At 41.1% G+C, this 17,015-nt stretch overlaps 1 protein-coding gene across 1 annotated transcript in view; it reads left to right on the plus strand.

Annotated features, from left to right (window-relative positions):
• The window catches only part of LOC126187752 (proteasome activator complex subunit 4-like), a 255,098-nt gene that overhangs the window by 136,073 nt on the left and 102,010 nt on the right, over window positions 1-17,015 (plus strand). Inside the window, exon 21 of the mRNA XM_049929005.1 lies at window positions 8,410-8,539. Coding sequence (XP_049784962.1) covers window positions 8,410-8,539 — 130 coding nt within the window. The remainder of the gene's footprint in view (window positions 1-8,409; window positions 8,540-17,015) is intronic.

Genomic DNA, 17,015 nt, shown 5'->3' on the forward strand with positions numbered 1-17,015 from the left:
CACAACCATATCAGTAACATTCTGCATACCCATCACACATTTTATGATCATATTTCACGGTATTAACACAATTCGGGGTGTTTCTGTGTGAAAACGGGGACTTCGGTTTATCCAAAATTTTCGTTATCCGAAGCGGCTGCTGTCTTGATCATTTCAGATAAACAGGAAGAGTACTGTATAATAACATATCTGAAAACATTATATAACACCTTAATTATATATAACAATGAAAACAATCAATTTTTGACAGTATAATTGTATAGATAAAAAATCTACTCACTAAGTGGCAGGAGAACACACACATAAAAGGTTGTAATTACACAAGCTTATGGAGCCATTGGCTCCTGCTTAAGGCAGATGGGTTAAAGGGGACTGGAGAGGTCTAGGAAAAGGGGTAGTTTTTGGAAAAGTCACACAGAATGGCAGATCAGGGGAGACCTAGCGTACAGGATAACGAAAAACAGTGTTGGGGACTGCACTGGTTGAGACTTGAAAACCTAAGAGCTTAAAGGTGGAAGACGGGTAATATGCAAGACAGAGATTACAGCTAAACCATCATGTATGAGTTAATAAGAGTGGAAAGTTAAGTGCATTGTACGTGACAGAGCTGGGAGGGAGTAGGCAAAAAATAAAAAGATAAGAAAATGAAAGATGTAGAAAACTGAAAAGGAGTGAAGGAAGTTACTCGGAAGAAATTAAGATGCACATTTCGGATTGCGTATTCATGAACAGTTGCTGTATGTTCTTCTTTGGAATGTTAGCAGCTGTAAATCTGAACTGTTTTACGGGGCTACAATGGTATTGAGGAAGTATATGGGATTGAAAATTGGACTATATATAAGTTTAAACAATGGAAACTCCATGTAAGAATATCAGCAATGTAGGAAAAGATAGATTACTACTTACTGTAAAGAAGACTTGTCAAGTCGCAGATGGGCACGATTAAAATACACTCACATATAGCTGCATGTTGTGCCACAGGGTGGGCTAGTTTGCTCTTAGTCACAGTTTGGCCATGGTCGTTCACCCTGGTGGACAGCTGGTTGGTAGGCATACCAATGTAAAAAGCTGTGCAATGATTACAACAGAGCTGGTAAATGATATGGCGCTCTGGCCCCTGATGGGATAAGATAAAACTGTGACAGGAATGGAATAAGAAGTGCTGGATGGGTGGATTGAGCAGGTTTTGCACCTGGTTCTTCCACTGGTGTATGATCCTTTTACCATGGGGTTGGGAATGGCATAGGGATGGATGCTGTGGAGGTTGGGTGGGCAATGGAATACCACTTTACGAGGGGTGGGAAATATCTCTGGTAGGATGTCCCTCATTTCAGGGCAAGATGATGGGTAATCAAAGCTCTGTCAAAGGATGTGGTTCAGTTGTTCCAGTCTGGGATGGTACTGGGTGATGTAGGGGACTCCTTTGTGGCTGGTTTTTGGGGGTGGTGGGAGGATTGGGATCGTGAGGAGGAATGGCATGGGAGGTCTGTTTGTGGACTAGGTCTTGGGGATAATGCCTATCTCTGAAGGCCTTGGTGAGACCCTCAGGATACTGAGCAATGGGATTTTTGTCACTGCTGATACGCCGTCCCTGGGTAGCTAGGCTATATAGGAGGCATTTTTTGGTATGGAAGAGATGACAGCTGTCAAAATGCATGTACTGTTGGTGGGTAGTGGGTTTAAGTTGGACAGAGGTGTGGACGGAGCCATCAGAGAGGAGTAGGTCAACATCTAGGAAGGTGGCATGCTGGGTTGAGGAGGACCATGTGAAGCAGATGGGAGAGAAGGTGTTGAGGTTGTGAAGGCATGAAGATAGGATGTCTTGACTCTGGGCCCAGATCATGAAGATATCATCAATTAACCTGAGTCAGACTAGGGATTTGGTATTTTGGGAGGCTAGGAAGATCTCTAGATGGCCCATAAAAAGGTCGGCATAGGAGGTTGCCATGCAGGTGCCTATTGCTGTGCTGTGGATTTGTTTCTACACCTTCTCTTCAGAGGAGAAGTGGTTGTGGGTTAGGTGTATGAGGTATTGGATTTGGAGTCCGAAGGACATTTGGAGAGGTAGTGTTCAATAGTGGTAAGACCGTGGGCATGAGGGATGTTGGTGTATAGGGAGATGACGTCATTTGTGACGAGTAGGGATCCAGGGGGTAAAGGGGTGGGGATGGTGGAGAATTGGCGAAGGAAGTGATTGGTATCCGTGAGTGATGTGGGAGGCTACATTACTGGCAATGGTTGGAGATGTTGGTCAGTGAGTGCCGAAATTCTTTCAGTGGGGGCACAATAACCAACCACAATGGGGCATCTAAAATTGTTGGGTTTGTGGATTTTGGGGAGCATGTAGAAGGTGAGAGTGTGATGTGTCATAGGAGTGAGGAGGGAAATGGATTCAGGGGAGGTGTTCTGGGGAAGGGCCTTAGGCTTTAAGCAGGGACTAGAGTTTGTGTTGGGCTTCTGGGGTGGGACCACTCTGGCCAAGTTTATAGGCGGAGGAGTCTGACAATTTGCGGAGGCCTTCTGTCAGGTAGTCACTACAATTCATAACAACAGTGGTGGAACCTTTGTCTGCAGGTAGGATTATCAGGCCAGGATTTGTTTTAATGTTGTATATGGCTGTTCTTTCTTCTCTTGAAAGGTTGATGTTCCCAGGAAGGGACCTGGGGAAGGATTTTGAGGTGAAGTTGGGAGGTAAGAAATTCTTGTAAGATGACCAGCGGTTGGTTAGGTGGGAGGGGGGAGGATCACGGTTGGATGGTGGTATGAACTGGAAGAGGTAGGGTTCATTGTTGAAATTGGAGTGGTTTTGGTTTGAGGGATTGGAAACAAAGAAGTGCTTTCATTGTAGGGATCAGGAGAAGGAGAGTAGATCTTTGACAACTCCAGCATGGTTAAATTTGGGTGTAGGTCTGAATGTGAGGTCTTTGGATAGGACTTGACACTTCTGTGGAGCTCAAAGTTTTGGTGGAAAGGTTAACAGTGTTACAGGAAGCTTTGGCTCTGGATTTGGTGGAGGGTTATTAGGGAGTTTGGGAGGATATGGCATGTTGGAAAGGTCAGCTAGGCAGGGTTTAGCTGCTATGAGGGGTGGACGAGGAGGAACACTGTGAGTATGATAGGGGTTGGTTAGTTGTGCCCCGAGGCAGCACTAGGATGTCAGCAGGTTGGATAATTTATGGAGGTGGTGTCAGGAATGCTCCTCCAGGTGCTGGAGAGCAAGGGATGCAATTTCAGAGATGTGATGTGTGGAGTAGGGATTGCAGACTAGTAGTATCTTATGGAGGGAGCAGAGGTGGTTCTGTGGTACCTGTGCCATGGAGATGTGTTTTTGCAGTACCAGGTTTGTGAGGTCCAGGGATTGGCGAAATCTGAGAGGGTGTAGATCATTGTGAAAAGGGAGGAATTTTTACAGTTAGGCCTTTTGGGGGATTGCATGGTTTAGGCAGAATTTGAGAAACAGAATGTGGGACTGGATTTTAGTGTGGGAAATGGATACTTTTCTGAACTGGAGCAGAAAGATGGAGCAAGTGTCCATTGTGTTAGGAATGGTGTAAAGGAAAAGGGAAATATGCAGAAATTGGCTAAACAGGTGTTGATGGTTCTGAGAGGAACTTGGAGAGTGAAAAGACACGTAAAGATGCATCAAAAATATCTAAAGACAAGCAGAAACATGCACAGGTACACAAAAATATGCACAGGTACATAAGAATATGCAGATACGTCAAAATATGCATTAATACATAACAGTGCAAACAAATACGTGAAAATATGAAAAAATACGTCAAACTGCATAAAACTACACACACATACGTTAAAAAACGTACAGAAATGTGGGTGAAAAGGAACGATGAGGTATGGTCATGTGTGCGTGAGTTGTCCTTAAGCATGCACCTGTCTGTCTGTTCTGATGAAGGCTGTAGCCAAAAGATATACGTGAGTATCTATTAATTGTGCCTGTCTGCAACTTGATGTGTCTTTTATATGTAAGTTTCCAATATTAAATTTATTACGTGTGTCAGATGGCGCATATGAAGTGCTTATTGGTGACATAGGAAAGACCGGTGGATTTGCCGAGAGGTGCGACATCCGCACAAATAGATGCTTTTCATGTGCTGGGCAAGCTCATTATGCAGTGAGTCAGATCATAATCAAAACTCAAAGCAGAAGTTATGGTTTCTCGGTTGCCTGTAAAAATACACGAGATATGTGGCACCAGCTATATGCCATGTTTGAACAGAAAACAAAACAAGCTGTACGTTCCGGTCATTTAAAACTTTGCAGTTTTCACAAGAGTTCAGGCAATAACATGTTCACACATCTTGCTTCTTTTGAAAATTTAGTTCTTCGAATGCCACAACTCAGTGTGAAATCTGAAAAGTCATGGTTATTGGTGTGACTACTTGACGTACTGCCTGATAGTTATAAAAGTCTGCGACTGTTGTGGTGGGCAAGCTCTGAAGATCAACAGACACTAAAACATTTAATGCATGTATGAACATTTGATGAAAGTATTTGTGCTTATCGGAGGGAGAAATGAGATGAGTTAATTGTACTGTTTGTTACCAAAGTAAACAAACACTGGCCCGAATGTTATTTCATCAAATAAATACGAAAAGTCTTCAAACAAAAATAAGCTGAAATGTTTTGATTGTGATGGAGTTGGCCATATTAAAAAATGTGTACACAAAAAAGAAGAAGAAGGTGTCCACAACTGAAATAAATGTGAACTGCCTGACCAGGCTTTCATTGGTAAAGTTATGCGTGCAAAATTAGACAAGCACTCGTGGATTGATTATTTTGGAGCAACTAATCACATGGTCAAGAAATTTGAGTGGTGTACATCATTTACAAGTTTTCAAAACCACTGCAGATATTTGTGGGCAATGATTAAATTATGAACACACTAGGAAAAAGGACTATTTATTTTGCAGCTTTTGGCACTGCTGAATGGAAGTTATACAATATGGATAATGTTTTGTGTACTCCAGGTGGCCGAAGAAATATCTTTTCTGTATCATTTGCTGTGGATAAGGGATTAGACCTTTATTCACTGACAGACAAGTGTGTGTTCCGAAACAGTGGCATTGTAAAAGCATGTGGCTGAATAGTGCCAACTTATTGAAGATGATGATTTGAGTGATAAAACAGTCATCCTTGTAATCCTGAGGTAAATTTTGCGTCAAAGGAATCCCTGCGAATGTGGCATGAACACTTGGGTCATCAGAACAAATGTCATCTCGAACAGTTTGTGAAGCAATGTGTTGTTGAAGCTGAAGGCTTTGGCACAGAATTTTATGAGGCTTGTGTTAAGGTGAGCAGCATAGGAGCAGTTTTCAGTCGCAATAGCAGCCAGGCACACAACTTGGAGAAGAGATTCATGCTGAACTGTGTGGATCTGTCAGGGTGTAAATACCTCAGTATTTTCTCTACTTCACTTACGATTTTTCAAGATTATATTTTCTCTAGCAGAAGTCTGAGATTGTGGAGAAGATTGCATAAATGGTTATCATTGTGAAGAATTTTTGTTATCAGCTTCCAAAAGCATTTCATTGTGATGGCTGACAAGAATTTGATAATATTGAAGTTAAAGATTTGATGAAATTAAATGGTATACAACTCATCATCACAAATCCGTACACTCCAGAGCAGAACAGATGTGCTGAGCATATTGACAGAAGTGTTGTGGAACTAGCTCGTTGCTAGCTTAAGGTCTGCCGAAGTTTTGGGGCAGAAGCAGTAAGCACGGCCGGTGTTAAAAGAATTGGTACAAGTCACATGAATGACAGAACACTTCATGAGGTTTTCAGTGGAAAGATGATACAGCTAAATAAATGTAAAATTTTTGGGGTGAAATGTTTTGTTCATATTCTCAAGGAAAAGCGAAAGAAATGGGATCCAAGAGGAAAACCGGAAATCTTTGTTGGTTAATGTGATGGTACTGATGGCTTTTGAGTGTGGATTGAATCAGAAACATGGATTATTCTGAGTAAGGATGTTGTTTGTTTTTTAACCCAAGAAAACTCCCAATTGAAATGGGCAATGAAGAATTGAATAGTCATGATGAAGATGATGCAAGTTTATTTAAGGAACCTGCAGAAGTTCTAGTGAAAGAGAATTGAGGAATAGGCAACTATTAAAGAAACCAGTACATCTTATTGAAATGATGCTGGCTGAAATAAATGAGCCTAAGAATTATACAGAGAGAACTGTAGACAGAGCCTAAGCAGCAATGTTTTCAATGACACTGATATGTTATAAACTGAATAATTAAGATGATTGGGTTGTACTGATGAGTAGCTGTTCAGGGGCTGTATAGCCTCTCTGCTAGCACTTGTACCTTCTGAGCAGAGTTGACGTTTGCCCTTCATACCTATAAATTTTATTGATATAGATACTGAACATTATTTTACAAGTTCTAAGTTTAGATGAGTGAACTTGTTAAAATTTTTAACTGTTAATTTTTTTCATCTTTCATAGCCTAATAATGTATAGCAAAAGCATCTTATTCATACATTCCTTAAATCTTAATTACATGTACATTGATATTAATGAAGATATGTATTAAACAGTCTATATGGCTGTATTCACAAAATAATCGCAGACTTTTTCAGGAAATTTCTTTTCCCATTTAAAAAATTCTGTTAACTATTCTACAAGCAATGACAGTCCCAAATACACAAATATAATGCCAGATTACTACAATAATAAGCCAGCTATTTATTCTATCCAGGACACAACTATTACAGACATAAAGTATTTGGTCATAGAGGGAAAGAAATTTTAGACCTGTAACGGGAAAGGTGACATCAGTGATGATGAAGTGCTTCTTGAAAGCTGTCAGTAAACTTCAGTAAAATCACCCAACCATATATTGCTAAGTAAAATCACCCAACCATATATTGCTAAGGATGAGCTGTTTACTTCAGTGATGCCAAAGTTCATGCATGGCCTCTGTCGCCATGAGAATGCCCATGAGAACACACATACATTTGGAGTCAGTGCCCCGGAAGAATTGCAGCGTGGTGGCTGCTTTTGTAACCCCTGGGCATCACTGTTGCTGGGGAGTTCTTGTTGCTGGCAGCTCACACCCCCATACAAGGGATGTTCCTGAGTAATAAGAATATTGTAATATACATCAAGCCACACTCCCTCTGAAACAGCTTTAATAAGACCATCCTCCCAGCCTAATATGGGAGAGGACTGTGTACTGCCAGATCTTCTATGTGAAAAAGTGTTTACCTTATTCAGTGGGTAACTATGTAGTATGGCAGGTACTCAAGCTGTGATGTCAGTCATCCATTGCAACATTATGTGGTGTGACAAATATGGTAAACTCCTGCGGAGAGTCAACATCTGAGAATTTGTCTGCAATTTCAGCAAGCTTGTACAAATCTAATTTTCGTGATATTTGTGATATTAAGGGTGAGACCAATATCAGTTCTGATATTTGTTGTACCCAACAACAGATGGCAACACTTCTAAGTATTTACATTTGAGGATTAGACTGTTTTCCACACCTGTTTTTAAATTTCACTGTAGTAGTGATTTGGTTTTTGTGACATCTGCTGCCTATCTTGAAATTATCCTTTGGAAGGCAGTGGCCTCCCAGTGTTGTCATGTTTTCCCCAAGAGCAAATGGTGCTGGTGCAACTGCTGCACTGAGAGTCAATGAACAACTCATAAGTGATGACAGTGGATCTTCAATAATCACATCTCTTGAATGGTTGGCACTCACATATCACTCTCTTTCATTGTTCTTGTTGTGTACCTGTGAAGCTTCCATTTTTGTGTAAGGGTCACTTCTTTGTAGGGAACAGACACTACAGTGGTATGGTAGGTGCTCCAGTTTATTTACGGAATTATATGCAGACAAACAGTATTCGTGCACGCGTACACTGTGTTCCAACGGAGCCAGAGTGTGGGTGCACATTGCTGGTAATCCTCATTGAGTAATCTGAGCACTGTCTGTAAATTCTAACAACAGTGTTGCCGGGTCCACTGCATTGATGTAGTGTGGCACTGAAGCCTCCACAAGGACAATTACCCACAAGGACAATTACAGTATTTACTGTTTGTCATTTATTATCATTATTCTTTCTTAATAGGGATTGGTTCAGTGTTACTATCACTACATCTTTCAGCATTGATTCTGTTAAATGTCCATTTCATTCACTCCTCTGGATATATTGATATAATTTTTCTATGATTTTTTAATTACTTTACCAAATGCTATGGTACCGGTTTAACAAACGTGTCAGGTGCTTTGATTTTTGTCAGATCTGACATTAAATTCTTTGCATCTAATGTATCTAGCAGAATGAAGGAAACTAGTCTGATTTAGTAATATAGATTTGATATTTATCTGAGTACGTATTCGTTGAAGATAATTCTCTATTTTACTTTCTCTAGTCATTGGCGCTACCACATAATGGCATTAAGCTTTGTTCGGGATCTTGTGCATCCAGATTTGGCATACCCTCCCAGGGTAGTGAAATATTTCCTCAACACTTTGATCCATGATTCTTTGGAAGTGAGGAAGGTAAGTTAATACAATAGTAATTTGGGGTGAAGCTATATATTATTGAGGAATTAATTTATCATTGATGGGTTGCTAAATTGTAATCTTTCTCCCTGTTTGATGTGCAGCAGTTCATCGCAGTTACTTAATAATAAGCCTGTGTGTAACAATTAAACATACATGTAGCATTCAGCAAGTGTCAAAACAAAAGTTATGACTTGACCTTAACAATATCTTGTGTATGCCCTTTTTCTTTTAACCAATTTCTCTCTTTCTTCAGATTATGTAACTTTTGGCTCTTCAAGTTCCTGCTTATTCAATTTGCATGTGTCTGCTACCAGTTGGCAACTAAAAAAACATTTTTATTGGAGTTTTGTTGTTGATCGTACTTTTGTGGGTGTGGACATTTAAATTACCTTTATAACTGTACCTCCACTGATTGTTTCATTGTTTTTGAAATATTTGTTTAAAACATGGAATTGTGACTTACTAGAATCAGCACTAGAAGTATTTATGAGAGAATTGAAAAACGTGGAAACTGTGACAGCTGCACCCGCTAAATATTCAGGGGAATCTCTATGTCACATGTACTCTCAATTCAAATGGACCATTTCTTCGTGGAAGGCACAAGTGTGACAAGTGTTCTACACACCCACTCAGCACATCACATTGCCCTCCGTACTCTTTATTTTACTGTACATGAATTTCTGTGTATTGTGTATTTTTGCTAAGTTGCTGAAGGCATATGAATGTTGTGGATCCTTTTAATTCTTACACAACTAACTAATGTCTAAAATTTTTTATATAGCAGACATCTATCACACGATGCTTTGAGTAGTTTTCACACCTTAGTTGCATTGTATATTCTTGTGGTGTGTTTATGACTTTGACATCCTTTGTCCGTTTGATAATGTCCAGCATGTTTGTCTTACAACAAACAGATTCATGATCTGTAGGCTCTAAACTACTGCAATTCATACAGTGGTCATACCTTGTTTTATTAAGTGTCTTGTTTAGGAAATGCATTTTCCAATGCTTGTTGTAGTAAAGTTTTCAGTGTTTTTGTCTGCTCTTGTAACAGACCTTCATTTTTGTTTGTTTGTTGTTGTTGTTGTTGTTGCTTCTTTAGTTTCTGTTTTTATTTTGGTAAAACTCTGTGATATGTATTTGTGTAGATTGATTATAAGGTAATCACATAGAGAATGTTGTTTTTGGCTGAAAAAAACATTGCCTACCACTAGTAGACAATTCAAGTCTACTGTTAAGAAAATGGAAGCCATTGAAAGTTATTGTGTATGGTGAATTACAAGGTGCCTCTGGAAAGTTTGGTGAAGTATCTAAAAACTTCTGACACCGGTTGTAAAGGTGATGGAAACTGTGAGCAAACACTTCTTCTGGTGGAATTGCCCAAAGCACTGTGGTCACGTGTAGTTGAATATCTGCGTCATTACACAAGGTGAGACCTGGTACTACCGATATGACACAGAGACCAAGCAACTGTCAATGGCATGATGTTCATTGTCTTCCCCTCCTCTCATAAAATCAACTGACAAATAGAAATTCATGCTGGATCATGCCCTTGCTGTCAAAAAAAGTAATAAATGCAGTCATAATCTTGGATTTTGTAAGCTGACTTTTTTTGAGAGGCAGAGAATACAATGAACACCATGCCATAGACTGTTACTTCATCTCTGTATCATACTGATAGCACCAAGTCATATTTCCTGTAATGATGCGGATATCCAACACCACATGACCAATGTGTTTCAAGCAGCTCTACAAGAAGTTGCTGACAGTTCCCAATGCTTTAAACTGATGGCAGAAGTGTGTTGTAGCTAATGATTGCTTTGAAGGCCAAGATAGGTATTTTGTTTGTAACTCATGTTTCCTTTATTTCCTGAGACCATTCACTGAAACTTTCAGGTGCACTTTGTATGTTGAATAATCTAGTGAGGTAGTTTAAGAAGCTCAAGTGCTATCCTGTTGCACACACTCTGCTTCCTTTACATGCACAACTGTCCTCCATATTTCTCAGTCATTCAAGTATGAGTGGCATCTTTGTGCGCTCTGTACCAGGGAAACGGTGTTGGGAATATCTTAAGGTACTGCATCATTTCTCATGTTCATAAGTTATGAAGTGCTGTCTGCAATCAACAATGAATTAAGTCAGTGACACCCAGTTTTACTGACATTATCTTGCATCTCTTACTAGCTACAGAAAGTTCAGCATTTCAAACCATGTGGATAGTGACACTCTCTATGGAAATAGTGTTGATGGATAGTAATTACCAAAATGTGTGGAGAACAATCTTGTTCCTTAAACTGACACAACTTTTGAGCAAAGGATAAGATTTGATAAGAGGCTTTGATAATTCTGTGTCTTCTAAAAATTACACAATAGATTCAGAACTTCGGGACACAAGGTTTCTTTTGCTGATGTATCAAGAGCATAAATTAAATACACACTGCTTCTTTCACAACAACAAGAACATTTATTTATACTTAAAAGAAGTGAACATGATATGACGTGCAAAGATATTATAACATAAAATGCTGGTAATGTACTGGAAAGTCCTCCCCATTGTTTCCAACCTCCTGTGATTTGATCAGTTGGATTGATATAATCTCTGTCAACGCCAGAATAGTGAAGATGATGGTTTGATAAATTCTTCCAGAATAGTGAAGGTGATGCTTCGAAAAATCTGTCTTGGCTTCTCCGTATGTTCTTTACTTTTGTTGTAACTCACAGTTTAAGACTAACAATGTTTATTGAATGAAAAGACAACTTTAGTAACAAAAGTTACTGATGGAAATTAATATGACCCATAGCTCTAGATAGGGTAACATGCGAGAGTTCCTGATTGAAACTGATATAAGTGAAAGCACTGTCACACATTGTAAATATGACAGTAAGTGAAGTCCCATCAAGTGTCGTGTGATGGCAGTGGCGGCGGCAGCGGTGGCAGTGGTGGTGGTGGTGGTGGTGGTGGTGGTGGTGGTGGTGGTGGTGGTGGAAACCACATACTCGTCAGTCGAAGCACTAGACAACGCAGCTCTAAATCGATCCATGACAACTGCAGTGGTGGTTACAGTTCACTTGTAGAGGTAAAGCTGGATAATATCAGCTGCGGAAGAGACTGCAGTTGTAGGGCCTTATATGTGCCCATTATGGAAGTTTAAGTGACTGCCCTTTGATAACAGCACCATTCCCAATGCTGGTGCCCTTATCAGGTGTGGGCAATGTTACACATATCAATACATCCATATCTTCCAATTGCATGTCTGTGTCTTCCATTTGTTCACTCTTTCAATCATATGGTGAGGGATGGTAGGGCAATATTAGTTAATCTTTGTTGAGTTCTGGATGGGCTCCTCTTGAAATATTATTGGTTGAATGGTTAAATTGCCACTATTTCCAGACATTATTGTAACTTTCTTGATGTGCACTAAATGTCAATTCATATAAGGTGTATGTAAATGTTTTCGTTCATTGTGCACAATGTCAGCTATATTAAGTTCTTCGATATGTACTCGTATCCTGTAAGACAACAACTGATCTACCAACACCAGAAACGGTTCTCCCCTCCCTCCCCCCTCCCTATCCGATGATGACATGTCACAGACAGGTCAGACATATTTTGGCATTTCAGTATGCACTTGAGAACGGACTGAGCGATTTGGCGCAGTGGTTAGCACACTGGACTCGCATTCGGGAGGCCAATCTTTTCAAACCCACGTCTGGCCATTCTGATTTAGGTTTTCCGTGATTTCCCTAAATCACTTCAGGCAAATGCTGGGATGGTTCTTTTGAAAGGGCGCGGCCGATTTCCCTACCTGTCCTTCCCTAACCTGAGATTATGCTCTCTCTCTAATGACCTCATTGTCGATGGGACGTTAAACACCAGTCTCCTCCTCGACTTGAGAATGGCTACAAAGTCAAAATCATCATTGTGTACAATACATAAACAAATTGCACTCAAATGGCAAAGACTTCTTAACAAAACTGTATGTGACAGTGTTCCCCCACGAAGTTTCACTTGCTGGTTGGTTGGTTGGTTGGTTGATTTGGGGGAGGGGACTTAACAGTAAGGACATTGGTCCCATCACATTAGGAAAGGATGGGAAAGGAAGTCAGCTGTGCCCTTTCAAAAGAACCCCCAGCATTTGGCTGAAGCGATTTAGGGAAGTCACGGAGAGCCTAAATCAGGATGGCCAGATGCGGATTTGAACCGTTGTCCTCCCAAATGGGAATCGTCACAAAGGGAAGATTATTAACTAAACTAACTTGAGATCTGAACAGGCCTTGAAGGTCCAGTAGTACCAACCGACTGCCATGTCATCCTGAGGCAGTAGGCATCAGGGGCTGCAGAGATGGAGGGGCTTGTGGTCACCACACCGGTATAAATTCACTCCTGGAAATGGAAAAAAGAACACATTGACACCGGTGTGTCAGACCCACCATACTTGCTCCGGACACTGCGAGAGGGCTGTACAAGCAATGATCACACGCACGGCACAGCGGACACACCAGGAACCGCGGTGTTGGCCGTCGAATGGCGCTAGCTGCGCAGCATTTGTGCACCGCCGCCGTCAGTGTCAGCCAGTTTGCCGTGGCATACAGAGCTCCATCGCAGTCTTTAACACTGGTAGCATGCCGCGACAGCGTGGACGTGAACCGTATGTGCAGTTGACGGACTTTGAGCGAGGGCGTATAGTGGGCATGCGGGAGGCCGGGTGGACGTACTGCCAAATTGCTCAACACGTGGGGCGTGAGGTCTCCACAGTACATCGATGTTGTCGCCAGTGGTCGGCGGAAGGTGCACGTGCCCGTCGACCTGGGACCGGACCTCAGCGATGCACGGATGCACGCCAAGACCGTAGGATCCTACACAGTGCCATAGGGGACCGCACCGCCACTTCCCAGCAAATTAGGGACACTGTTGCTCCTGGGGTATTGGCGAGGACCATTCGCAACCGTCTCCATGAAGCTGGGCTACGGTCCCGCACACCGTTAGGCCGTCTTCCGCTCACGCCCCAACATCCTGCAGCCCGCCTCCAGTGGTGTCGCGACAGGCGTGAATGGAGGGACGAATGGAGACGTGTCGTCTTCAGCGATGAGAGTCGCTTCTGCCTTGGTGCCAATGATGGTCGTATGCGTGTTTGGCGCCGTGCAGGTGAGCGCCACAATTAGGACTGCATACGACCGAGGCACACAGGGCCAACACCTGGCATCATGGTGTGGGGAGCGATCTCCTACACTGGCCGTACAGCTTTGGTGATCGTCGAGGGGACACTGAATAGTGCACGGTACATCCAAACCGTCATCGAACCCATCGTTCTACCATTCCTAGACCGGCAAGGGAACTTGCTGTTCCAACAGGACAATGCACGTCCGCATCTATCCCGTGCCACCCAACGTGCTCTAGAAGGTGTAAGTCAACTACCCTGGCCAGCAAGATCTCCGGATCTGTCCCCCATTGAGCATGTTTGGGACTGGATGAAGCGTCGTCTCACGCGGTCTGCACGTCCAGCACGAACGCTGGTCCAACTGAGGCGCCAGGTGGAAATGGCATGGCAAGCCGTTCCACAGGACTACATCCAGCATCTCTACGATCGTCTCCATGGGAGAATAGCAGCCTGCATTGCTGCGAAAGGTGGATATACACTGTACTAGTGCCGACATTGTGCATGCTCTGTTGCCTGTGTCTATGTGCCTGTGGTTCTGTCAGTGTGATCATGTGATGTATCTGACCCCAGGAATGTGTCAATAAAGTTTCCCCTTCCTGGGACAATGAATTCACGGTGTTCTTATTTCAATTTCCAGGAGTGTATATCAAAATAGTCTGCAGATGATAACTACATGTTCTATATTGAGGAAAGTTAATGAGATGGCTTTTCGTCCAATGCCTTCCCACCATTAAAGTGTCTTGGAACAAAATCTTTCTGGTGGCAGATACTGGCAATACTAATTGTTGTGTGTCATTGAAGCTTGCAATAACCAACAGCAAATTTAATTTGGTTGCTATCAAGTCTACTTATGTTTGTGATCTTTGCTAAAGAAGTAATGTGATTTGATGTGTGCCATAATACTGCCAGTACTACAGAATTAGCCCTCATTTCTTATCTTGACGTGTTCAATATTTTGTTAGGTGTAGTGAATTCGTTGTCCCTTTTGATAATGACATTTATAATTGTTGTATCAATGACAGCAAGCTACATATAGTTGGCCATGAGAGAAGCAGGAGTCTTTGAGGTTGATGCCACAATGTTTTAAAGTTTGTCCTTTAGCTTTGTTAATTGTAAAACTGTAGGCTGATTTGATTGGAAATTGCGGTCTCTTAGATTGGAGTGGCAGTTCAGTAGAGACCAGTGGTATTCTGGGGATAAATAGTGTGTATCCTGTGTACTTTCCAGTCATAAGTTGGCTTTTCAATGATGTTATTTGATAGCTGTTTGATGATCATCCTTGTTCCACTACATAGTTTTAGGAATTGAGATTTTTGTGTAGTATGATCGGAGGTCCAATATTATATTGAAGGCAGTTTAATGGCATTCCTGTTACTTGCAAACCGTTTAGAATTTCTGTAGGGACCTTCACATTTTCTTCAATGCTTACAATCTTGTCAATCAATTTGTACATTCTCTCTTCGACAGGAATTTTCTTTTGAATATTAATGTTGATAAATCAACAATATTATTTTTAATTGCCAGAATTGCTCTTTCAAACAGCAGTGGCTATGTTGCAGAAATCATTGTTCAGTATAGCGAGGCCGGTTGTCTGGTCAGTAGGATTTATATTTGTTCACTGTATCACTTTGGCTACTCACACTTCACTGTTTGTTTTTATTCAATCACTGCACAACTTTTTCAATTCCTCCCTTCATCACTGATAAGAAACTGACTTTTGAACTCATGACAGGTCTTGCTTTAGGTACTCCTACCAATCCCACTAGTGGCGAATTGCAGAACATACCCAAAGGCTTGAACTGTTCCGCAATGTTCCAGAACATTCCATTATATTTGAGAGTGTTCTGGGATGCTCTACAATGATCTGGGATGTTCTGGAATGTTCCTGAACATTCTGGAATCTTCTGGAACATCCCAGACTATTCCCAAACATTCCATAATATTCCGGAACACTCTGGAATGTTTGAAATGTTCTTGAATACCCTCGAATATTCTGAAATGTTCCCGAATACTCTTCATTGTTCTAGAAATTTCTAGAGGGCGAAACTTCCCAGTCCTTATATTTTCAAAAGCATGCCCTTCAGGTAAAAATGGGAACCTTCTTCATGGTTAGGGGATAGAGCGCTACCACACCATACAACTCCCTTGTTCGCACTGGGACTCATTTCTGAGTTTTGGCAGTGCACACATTGTACACTTACTTTTGTAATATATATGGAATAGTGATTATCTTTTCCTTTTGATTGTGTAATGTAATGAGTGAAAGGTATTGGCATAATGATCAGTGGCAGATAAATCAACATATTTCCATCTGATGTATTTCAACATCTGAATTTAATAAGCATTCCCTAGTTCATCACTTTTTACTAAATATGTTCCAAATTAGGAAGTAGTTTTTATTGTTTCATAAATTGCTGGGAAGAATGATTGTGGACATATACAGGAGATGAACTATCAGTTGCCAATATTGCATTCATCTCTGGCAGAATCACTGAGAATTTCACTTTTGATCAGAGCTGGTGATTATGTAGCAAAGTGTTCCACCAACAATTTGCCCTTACAGGTCGGCACTTAGGAGAAGATTAGTAGCAAGTTCAGGACATTTGTCAGTTGGTTCGACCATTGACAGTTACATGTGTGTTGCATCATTGTAGCACCTTGTGGTAGAAATGGGTGGCTGGTGAAGGATGGAAACTCGTTCATATTGTGATATTAACATGAGCGTTGTTCTGTATGTTTCTTAACCACAAATGGATGAGCCAGTCTGACTCAGTTGTGGCAACCACGTATCAAACACATCGTCTGTAAGGAATGGAGTGGTAATCACTTTTAAATTCAGACTTCGATGAACCTGCACTTTTTTTACTGTTTGATTGTCCTGAGCCCAGTAACTGTGTTGGGCACAGGGCACTCAACATGTTTCTAGTGTCCACTTAGTACTATACTCAGAACAACTTTGTTTGGACTGTAATAAGGATTGCAGCAAAGGGTAGTACATTTGAAAATTTATTTACTTATCTGCATAACTTCTGTCCGATGAGCATTTTTTTATACTGCTTCCCCAGATCTCCATTAATGTCAACATGACTCCTTCAGACAAAATGTGCCTTTTTGTGGATAATCCTTTGATCACAGATTTTTGCAGGGAAGTCTTGCAGTACTTTTGGTTCTAAGACTGTAGACATTAACATATTCCCAAATGATATTTTATAGTTAATGTTATGTATTTTAAAGTGAAGATACCAGTGATATTAATTGAATAGACTTAATCTCTTACGAATAATAAAGGTGCACCTTTATGATCATGTTG

Source organism: Schistocerca cancellata, chromosome 5 (assembly GCF_023864275.1).
Source record: "Schistocerca cancellata isolate TAMUIC-IGC-003103 chromosome 5, iqSchCanc2.1, whole genome shotgun sequence".
In the NCBI taxonomy this organism is placed as follows: domain Eukaryota; kingdom Metazoa; phylum Arthropoda; class Insecta; order Orthoptera; family Acrididae; genus Schistocerca; species Schistocerca cancellata.